The 10,279-nt window shown below is 54.0% G+C and overlaps 1 protein-coding gene across 1 annotated transcript; it reads left to right on the top strand.

The window, feature by feature from the left end:
• Nucleotides 1-4,799: 4,799 nt before the first annotated feature.
• Nucleotides 4,800-9,486, top strand: LOC101969495 (CD209 antigen-like protein C). The gene is made up of 7 exons (XM_013361411.4): nucleotides 4,800-5,062; nucleotides 5,159-5,245; nucleotides 6,189-6,278; nucleotides 6,589-6,675; nucleotides 7,077-7,228; nucleotides 7,904-8,013; nucleotides 8,698-9,486. Exons 1-7 carry the CDS (start codon nucleotides 5,020-5,022, stop codon nucleotides 8,846-8,848), a joined length of 720 nt encoding a protein of 239 aa, XP_013216865.2. The 5' UTR covers nucleotides 4,800-5,019; the 3' UTR covers nucleotides 8,849-9,486.
• Nucleotides 9,487-10,279: the final 793 nt, after the last annotated feature.

Here is a 10,279-nt window from a genome sequence, read left to right as displayed (position 1 = left end):
TTGGGGAAAAGACATTCAAGAAAGTTCCACCCAAATAAGGAAAGGGATTGGGTTTCGAAGGCTGGAGTCTTGCTTGGTGATGTCTTGTGGTCAGCAGATTGACTGACATCTTGGAAAGCCACACCCATCTCAGTGTTGAGTGGGATCAAAGGCAGAGAGAGAGGAAAGGCACACCTATGTTGCACAGCTCAATCAGACAGTAGTGTCAGGCCGGTCCCCTCATCCGCTCAAATGTGCATAACTCACACACACAGCCCACGGCTGGCTCCTGACAGTCTGATCAGTTCAGGCCTAGAACAAGAGCATTTTAGCAACTGTGAATTTCCCTCTAGGCACTGCTTTAGCTGCATCCTACAATTTTTCATTCAGTTCTAGGTATTTTGTCTTGTTTTAAAAAAATGTCTTTATTTTACATTTATGTGGTGTTGAGGATCGAACCCAGTGTCTTGTGCATGCTAGTTGAGCGCTCTACCACTGAGCCACAACCCTAGCCCCGGTATTTTGTCTTTTGATACATACTTTTTGAATGCTGTATTATTTAGCAGAGTGTTGTTGAGTTTAAAAGTTTTAGGAAGTTTCCTCTCATGTCTGCTACTGATTTCTCATTGGATTCTTGCTGTAGTCTGGACGTGAAGCCTTACCCCAAAGCCTACATGCTAAAGGCTTTGCAGCCAGGCCTGGATGCTATTGGGAGGTGGTGGATCCCTTACGAGATGGGACCCAGTGTGAGGTCTTTGGGTCATTGACACCCTTAGCCTTCTTTCTTTTGCCCTCGTTGGCCATGAGGCAAACAGCTTTGCTCCACTATGTGCTCCTTGCAATTGCACTTGTCAACCTTCAGAGGCCTGAAAGTGTTGGGTCCTGTTGGATCATGAACTAGAACGATCAAAATCAAGAAAAAAAAAATGCTTATGTTGTTGTCACCTGATTATCTCAGGATTTTGGTTCTAATGGCTGAAATCTTAGTCACTCAGTTCCATTGTGATGAGAGAATGTCCCTGGGATGGTTCATCTGGGTTGTCAATTTGGTCAGATTGAGCGATGTCTAGGATTAGGAGGTGATTGGCACGTGGGACGCTGTGGGAGGCGGCCACGCTGAATGATTCACGTTCTCCTTCCTTGAGCGGAGGGGCTCTGACTGTCACTACATCTCATAGTGACCTGGACACTGCCTGGGTCCTGGAAGTTTGAGGACGTGTCTTCAGACGTAGGTGTGTTGCCCATGGATTGAGCTACGCCCACCTGTTCCTTTGTGATGTTACCCCCTTGCCCTGTTTGGGATAGAATGTTCCATGGAAACACCCTTTGTGGGTCCCCTTTTCTTGCTCTGCCCTTGGGGGTGGCCTTCCTAGATGTCAGTCAACCTGCTGACAGCAGACATCAGAAAGCTAGACTCAGCCCCCTGAAACCTGACCCCGGCCTCATTTGAATGGCTTCTCCTCAATAAAAGGGTCAGCACACGCTCGCTCGCTCTCTCTTTCTGCAGACCCTTAAGGTCAGAGGAGCCATCACAGGACCCCAAAGAAAAAAGGTCCCTCTGTCTCTTGTGTGGTTATTTTGAGCACCCAGTTCCCCTGGAGGGACCCTGAGTGTTTCAGTCGTGAGGAACGCGACAGGACAGCCCACTAGTGGAGACCCGGTGGACAGCACTGTCCAGAGGCTGGGGCCCCGATGGAACCTGAGCTGGAAGCAGGAGGAGGTCTCACGGATGGGAGTCTCATTCTGCTTGAGCAAGGGCTGCTGCTGTCACCCGTGGACCCTGGAGTTGACTCCTTCCCTCTCCCAGGGTGGGCGCTCTTCAGTGGCTCTCCAGGGAGTGTCCAGGCTTTCGGTCTCAGCCCTGGACAACCTCACTGGTCCCTCTGGTGCTGAGGCTCCAGCTTCTCAGACTGAGAAGTTCCTTCCTTCAGCTGTCCAGTGTGCAGAGAGCCATGGTGGGACATCCAGCCCCGGACTGTGTAAGCCCGGCTAATAAGTCCCCTCTAATAATCACACACACACACACACACACACATACACACACACACCCCTTATGGTCCTGTGTATCTAAGAGCCTGAATATAATGGTTTTAAAATGATTTTAATTCATTTAAGTGTTTTATGTCCCTGGATAGGGTCTCCCTTGGTGAATGTTCCATGAGAACTGAGAAAACTGTAGTTGGGTGGTTGTGTGTGTGTGTGTGTGTGTGTGTGTGTGTGTGTGTGTGTGTGTGAGATGCTTTGGGTTGTTTGTGGTTCTCTACATACAAAACACACGTATGGGTTTCTTTTCCTGTGGGGTATTTCTCCTACTCCCTGAAAGTCTTAGTCATCTCCAAGGTGGAAATCGATGTCATGTAACGAAGGGTCAGTTGGGGTGTAAGACCTGACACTAGGGCCATCTGGGGCCAAGCAGGAGGCCCTGGGATGGCCGGCCCACAGGTTCCCTCACCCTGCAGCTTCTGCCATCATGTCCCCTGGCCAAGCGACGCCTGTTAGAAGGCAAGGCCTGGTTTCTGTTCCCCCTCCAGTGGTGAGTTTTAGTTCCCTGCCATCCGCAGCCATTCAGCCCAGCCAATCCTGTCCCCGTGGGTCCCAGCATGCTGTTTGTCACCACGGAGTCGGCCTCCCCACCCTGTGGTGGCTCTCTGTTTCCAGATGCATCCTCCTGTGGTCTGCATGGTGGACACCATCCTGCCGCCTGTGCCGGGCAGGTATGGAGCGTACGTGGGGAGAGATCACTGTCACCTTGCCACCCCACAGTAGCGGCTGTACCTTCAGGCGTCTCTCCCCAGTGGGGTAGTAAAACCCAACGGATGGGGACATTCTATGCGCTCTTTCCTTTGGTAAAGTGTCTGTTCAGATCTTTTGCCCTTTAAAAATGTTGTTGTTTTACACTGGGGCTGTAGCTCAGTGGTAGAGCGCTTGCCTAGCATGTGGGAGGCACTGGGTTCGATCCTCAGCGCCACATGATAATAAATGAATAAAATAAAGGTATTGTGTCCATTTTCATCTAAAAAAATTTAAAAAGTGTTATTTCAATTGTGGCAAAATACGCAGAGCAGAGACTGTACCGTCTAAGGCCATTTCTAAGTCTGCTGTTTGGGGACATCAAGCCCATTCCCAGGGCTGCACAGCCACCACTCGGCACTCATCCACAGAGCTCTCTGTTTCTCAAAATTGAAACTCTGAACCTTTGAACAAGAGCTCCCTGGTTGTCCTTCCTTCAGCCCCTAAAGCCACGGTTCTATTTCCCATCTCTGTAGAGGTGACGTTCTAGGGATCAGCTATGAGCAGAACCATTCTGTGTCTGTCCTTTTGCGACTGGTGTACTTTGCTTAGCATAATGTCCTCGAGGATCGGCCACAGTGTGGCATGTGTGGGAATTTTCTTCCTCGTTCAAGGCTGACTAACATCCCGCTGTATGGTGCATAAAGTGTATCCATTTCTCCCTGAAGGACACTGGGTAGCTTCCACTCCTTGGCTACTGCATGTAATGCTGCAGTGAATGTGGGCGTGCAAATATCTTCGTGAATCCTTGCTCTCAGTTTTTTCCAGGTATATGCACAGAATCAGGATTGCTGGGTTATATGCTGGTTGTATTTGTAATATTCTGAGGAACCGAAGCATGTTTTCCACTGTAGCTGTGCCATTTTTCATCCCCACCAACAGTGTGCAAGGGTTTTCATTTCTCCCTGAACGGGCCGACATTTGTCATTTCATTTAGCTTTGGGGAGATACTGGAGATTGAACCTAGTAGTTTTTTTTAACTACTGAGCCACATCCCTGGTGCTTTATATGTTTTGAGATGGGGTTTTGCTAAGTTGCTGAGGACCTCACTAAATCACTGAAGCTGGTCTCGAACATGCGACCCTCCTGTCTCAGCCTCCCAAGTCTCTGGGACTACAGCCACGCCTGGCATTTTGTTATTTTTTGTAGCAGTCACCCAACAGCTTCAAGGTGATATCTCAGCATGGTTTTGATTGGCATTTCCCTAAAGATGCATGACGTAAAGCACGTGTGTGCTTATTAGCCCTTTGTGCGTCTTTAGAGATGTGTTATTCAATCCTCTGCCTATTTTTTATTTGAGTTATTGGCTTTTCTGTTCTTGATTTGAGCTTTTCTCCATTTTAAAACCAGCTGTCTTATTTTCCTTAGTTGGGTTTTAAGAGTCATAAGTGCACTTTGGATGCAAGACCTTCACCTTCACCTGTGATTTGCAAATATTTTCTCTAGACCTGTGGATTTTCTTGTCACTCTTTTTCCTGGGCCACTTGGAGTGCTTCTGACCTTTCTCCAGTAGGAAGGAGTGTGCTCAGATTCCTGATGGACACCACTGAGCCACAAGTCCAGCCCCAGGATTTTTTTGTTTTTATTCACCTGCTGGTGGCCTCTTTTTTTGGTCCCATTTGGGACTATTTTGAATAAAGCTTCTAGGCATCTTTTGGTTTCCTCCTTGAGACTATGTGACCCTCTTTGGTTCATGGTGTGGACTTGGAGGCAGAATCTCTGGGCTCAAATCCCAGCTCTGCTGTTCACCAGTGTATGACCTGGGGTCGGTTACCTGACCACGCTGTCCCTCATCGCCTGTCAACTGTAAGGTGCAGGTCAGACCATCTACCGGGCCTGGGGAGACTGGACTCGTGAGTCTAGGAAGCAGTTAGAAAGGAGCCTGGTCTGAGCAGTGCAGGGTAGACTGGAGCCATGATGATTCAGCCCCGTGCCCGAAGCCAGCAGGAGGCGCCCTCAGTGAGGACCCGGCAAGCTGAGGCAGCCAGTTCCTGGTTCTGTTGAAAGCACCCCATGACTTGGCCACACCGTGAGTGGACCAGTCCTTTCAGCCACGGGACCAGGCCACTCCCACGGCTGCCCGAGATTCCTGGAATATGGGGGGGCCCATCCCTTTAGCATCTTCGGGTGGCCCTAGCCAGTTCCCTCTTTCTCTTCCTGACCTTCAGGCGATTCAGGGAGTGAGTGACAGGGGGTGGGAATAAAGGCCGAGATCCCAGCAGTCCTGGGCACTGAGAGACAGCGGTGACCATGAGTGACTTCAAGGATGTGGACGCGCAGCTGGGCTCCCTGGGTGAGGCTGGGCTGGGCCTCTGGGAGCTGGGAGGGGTATGGGAGGCCAGCTTGGGTCTCAGCTGCCCAGGCTCTGACTGACGCTCTGCCCGTTCAGACGAGGAGGAGCTGATAGCCAGCGGCGCCAAGCATTCCTTTCAACGCTTTGGATTCCGGCCCCCGGGGGGCCTCAGGAGCATTGCAGGTAGAGCAGGGCTGGGGCGTGGGCAGTAAAGGACAGGTCCACCCGGATGTCTGTGTCCTGGGGAGCTGGAGGCTGGCAATCTGGATTTTGTGTCCAAGGGAGGAGGAGATGGGGGGTCTGGACTTCTGGGTTCTGGAGTGTGGGTCTGTATCCCTTGGTTCTGGGGAGATAGACACTGAAGGACTGGAGAATGGGTCCTGGGCAGGTGGTGGTGGGGCCTGGACTCTGGTACTGGGGAGGTGGAGGCCAGGGATGGACTCCTGGAGACTGGGGTAATAGAAACTGCAGTCTGAACTCCTGGGGTCTCGGGGAGGTGGATATAGAGGGCAGGAGCCCACTGGTCTGGTGAAGGTGGAGGCTGAGTGAATCCCTGGGTTCTGGAGAGGTGGAAATGGACTGGATATTCGGGTTTTGTGGAAACAGAGGCTGAGGGTCTGGTTTCTGGTCCTAAGGTAGTGGAGGCTGGGGACTGGACTACAGGATCTTGGCAGTGCCGAATGGGGACCAGAGTCCTGGGTCCTGGGGAGGTTGAGGCTGAGGACTGGGCTCCTGAGTGGACTCCTGGGTAGTGAGAGGTGGACGTTGAGGACTTGATGCTCGGTGAAGGCTGACGGTCTTAACCCCTGTGTGTTGGGAAGACGGAGGCTGGAAACCTGGACACCAGAGTTCTGGGGTCCTTGAGTCTGGGGGAGCAGACTACAGGGTCCTGTGGAGGTGCAGGCTGAAGGCCTGGATTCCTGGGTTCTAGGTGGGAGGAATCTGGGAACTGGACTCCTGGGTCCTGGGGAATTGGAGCCTGGGGACCTCTGGGCTGTGGACAGCTGGAGGTTAAGGGACTGGAATCTTGTGCCCTGGGAAAGAGGGGTTTGGGACCAGGCTGTCCCTGGGCCAGGCTGAGGCAAGGACGCTGGCTTTCCGGGCCACCCATCCTTCTCTCCGGCAGGGTTTCTGGGCCGTGGCCACATCCCCCTGGTGCTGAAGCTGCTGTGCCTCATGCTCCTGGCCGGGATCCTGATGGCCGTCCTCTTCAAAGGTCAGGAAGGCCCACGGCTGGGGCAGCTGGGTGTGGGAGGGAGGTGGGCTGAAAGCCGGGACGGGGTCTCTCAGCGGCTCCTCGGCACTCCTGAGGGCCGAGCAGGAGGGAGGAGCTACAGGGGAGGGTCCTGGCTCCACTTCCCCTTGAGGTTCAGCCTCCCCTGGGTGCCAGGGTTCTTCATCCTCAAATGGGATTGAACGAGATGCTGCCCCTCAGAACAGTGTCCCTGGGAACCCCGTGCAGGCCACGACACACAGAAGGTATTCAATAAGTGCAGTTTTTTTTCTCTCTCTCTCTTTTGGCCCAGTCTCCAAGGTCTCCCACTTCTATGAGCAGAAGAGATCCAAGCAGGAGGACATCCACCAAGAGCTAACCCAGGCGGAGGCTGAAATGGGTGAGTGACAGGAGAACAGGGTCCCCAGGCTTCAGAGGGCCTGGGTGGCGCAGCCTGAGTCACGGGGCCGATTCTGAGCCTCAGTGGCCTCAACCAAGAAATGGAAACAAACGGGAAGGTGACAACATCCCTCGCTGCCCACAGTAGGCCAGGCGCACAGTGGGCGCCCAGGGAAGCCAGTCCCCTGGTCTCGGTCCTGAGTGCTGAAGCCCCCACTTCTCCCAGCCTGGAGGAGGCCGTGCCGGGACTCCTGGGTTCTCCTGGGGGGAGAGGTCCAGGCAGAGGGGAGGGAACAGCCGTCAGATGCAGTGGAAGGGGCCCCCAACCCGCAGGGGCTTGAAGGTGGGACACACACAGGAGCTTGGCCTCCCAGCAGGGGTCCTGACCCTCTCCCCCTACAGACCGCCTGTGCCGCCCCTGCCCCTGGGACTGGACGTTCTTCCAAGGGCACTGTTACTTCTTCTCCAAGTCCCAGCGGAACTGGAATGACTCTGTCACTGCCTGCCAGGAGGTGGGGGCCCGCCTAGTCATCATCAAAAGTGCTGAGGAGCAGGTGTGTCTGGTGGGGGTCCCTGTTCCGGCCTGGACATGCATCTGGTCGCTGGCCACCTGGGAGGAGGTGGTTGGTTAGGACACATTTTCGGGACCATTTAGGGGGAGGAGGAGGAGACTCTGAGTGAGAGGGTTCTAAGGCCTTACATAGGAGGCACACACAGGTTCTGGAAGTGGCTGACCGCTCTGGGGGTCACCTAAACTGTAAGTGGTCCCTGGTGTCGTGCTAGCTGGTGTTTAGCAACCTGGTCTGTTGAGACAAAAAGCCTTGATATATATACACCCTTTGCCATTTTCCCTGGCGAAAATTTTCCGCCGTTACTTTCTGATCGAGCTGGGCACCACTCGATGCAGAACATGCCCTGCATGGAGGCCGGGCGGGGGGATATTCCTGGGAATCATGCTCAGAACTCACAGGTCGGTGAACATGCGGTGTTGCCAAGCGTGTGCGCCGCGAGGCGGCTCTGTGCGTCGTGTGCACAAGTCCAAACACACCTGTCCGCAGCACACACGTGAGGGAGGGACTCAGACCTCCTGAGCACACCTGGGGGCTGGCTGGTGCACGAGAAGGCTGAAGGTCAGACTGCAAGCAGAACTTGCCATCAAGACATTGGTGAGACACTCGCTGGAATTTGGGGGTCAGAGCTCCCTCCTGACTCCTCCTCTCCCCCTCCAGAACTTCCTGCAGTTGACTTCTAAGAATAAAGGCAGCACTTGGATGGGACTGTCAGACCTGAATAAGGAAGGCACGTGGCTCTGGGTGGATGGGTCGCCTCTGTTTTTCAGGTAGGTGCAGGAGAAGGGCACTCCCCAGAGAGAGGGCTGGGTTTCCCAAACTCTGCCCTGAGCTGCCGCACGCGCACTGGGAGGGCGGCCTCACACACCCCCCTGTCAGAGGTGTAGGAGGCTCTGATATGCAAGAAGTCTGCAGCCGGGGGTGGTGATCTACAGTAAAGTGTTTGAGTCGGAAGCCTGGGGCTTCGTAAGACCAGCCAGTCTGGGGCTATTGTCCCTGGAAGGGTGACTTGTTACACTCATCGATCCCAAGTGAGGGCACACACAGCCTGCCGCGGGGAATTACCCAGGAGTGTGCCAAGGTCTGCCAGGAGACAGAGGGCGAGACACTGTGGGGAGGCCGGGGTAAGCAGCTTGGGGGTGGCTGGTTCAGATCACCAGTGGGCTCTGGGGTGTCGATGTTGTCCCTGGCTGTATCGTACCTGGCCCGGGGGAGGTGTACAGAGGCCCAGAGTTCAAGAGCACAGTAAGGGAGGCGGTTGGGATGTGGCGTCTCCGCCGGTTGGTTGGTTCTCATCCTCAAGCATGAGGACAAGGGGCCTTGGGGGTCCAGAACTGGACTCACCTATCTGCCGTAGGTCTGAAGGGGAGCGGGGAGAGCGTCCAATGTCCCGGAGCAGGAACGTGGCTCCCCGAGTAGGGCTGGGGCGGAGCTCACGCTCGTCTGGCTTGCAGATTCATGAAGTTTTGGAACGAAGGGGAGCCCAACAGTCACGGGGAGGAAGACTGCGCGGAGTTCAGAGGGGACGGCTGGAATGACAGCAGATGTGACCTTGAGAAATTCTGGATCTGCAAGAAGTCTGCAGGCTCCTGTTCCCACGAGTGAAGGCGGGTCTCTCCCCAGGCTCCACCATGGCCCCGTCCACCCTCCTGATCCTGCGAGTTCCTCCGCAGGCCTGGGGCATCAGGAGCTGAGCAAGACTCTGCGGCTCTTCTATCACGTTCCTCCTCTCCCAGGGGACTGACTGTACCTGGTGCTTCTTCCTCCTTTGCCTCTGGGTTCCCCTTGGCTTTGAGGTTGTGGTTGGGAATCTATTTTCTGTTCTAACGTAGCAGCTGCTGGCAGCTCAAGAGCGAATATCCATTGATAGGAAGGAATTGATAGGAAGGATTAATAGGAAGGAATCAGGTTTACTCCTCACCTGGCACCTTGGAGGAGGGAGGGGGCCGCTGTCCTCAAAGCATTGACCTGGGGAACTCGGGAGCACAAAAGCTTTTATAGGAGGGAAAAGAGGGACCTTGAGACGGCCGGCAGGAAGGGTGCCTGCTGAACGGAGTTTCCATCACCTGGCGGGGGCGGGGGTCTCCATTTTCTCCTCTGGCTGGACATGGCAGTAAACCTCAACCTCTCGGGGTGTTTCTTTTATTGAAATGTACATATTCCTTTTCTGCAAGTTGAAGACTTTTACCTGATTTGTGTTAGTTGATGCATAGAAATAAAAGGATAAGCACTGACATCACAAAGCTCGCCAGGTGTTTGGGGTTCTGTAAACCGAAAGCAAGATTTCCCCAGCAATGAACATTAAGACCACTCAGCAGGGTGGGGGTTGCTTTCCTTTAGAAGTCAGAACGCAGGACCAAGGGGACGAGGCCTGATGCTTACGAACGGATCAGGGAGGGGAAACCCTTTGTGGAAGGAGAAAGTGACAATAACTGCCAAAGATAACTCCCAAAGAAGTGGCTCTGGTCCAGTTTAATAGAGTGACAGGTGGGAGATGCACGCAGGGGCTGGCTGTGGCCATTAATGCACCGCCTTCCTTGCTGAGACCAGAGGGTGCACGTGGCCATGTGTAGGTGCCGCTGGGTCCCCTGGGGCTCTGAACGACTTCCTTCATTACTCTACTTCCACCCATTTCCCCTGCACCCATCTGCGCGGCACTTTCCTTTACTGCTGTAGCTCCTCTTGCAGGCTGGAAGCACCTGGGAACCCATTGTCCCTGTCAATCATCGAGTCTCGGCAGGTGCGGCCCGTGTTAGAAGTGCCCGAGGACTGAGGAATCTAACAGGTGCTTGGGCGCAAGGCGAACTTTGCTTCTGCAGAAGCAACTGCTAATGATGAAGTGCTTCTGACAAAGTCCAGCAAGGAAGCCTGCTTGGGTGGGCCGTCCACCTGTTTTCATCCACAATGAAGCTCCACCCCTAGCTCTGATAGGAGGAGCTCAGGATCCTAATCTACAGGATTGGCCAGTTTTAAAATCGGGGTGGGCAAAGGGGAGGGCTATGTTAAAATGGCTACCATTGCATCTTATGTCCCCAG

This window comes from Ictidomys tridecemlineatus, chromosome 2 (assembly GCF_052094955.1).
Source record: "Ictidomys tridecemlineatus isolate mIctTri1 chromosome 2, mIctTri1.hap1, whole genome shotgun sequence".
Taxonomy (NCBI): Eukaryota; Metazoa; Chordata; class Mammalia; order Rodentia; family Sciuridae; genus Ictidomys; species Ictidomys tridecemlineatus.
This window is presented reverse-complemented; position numbering and strand designations above follow the sequence as displayed.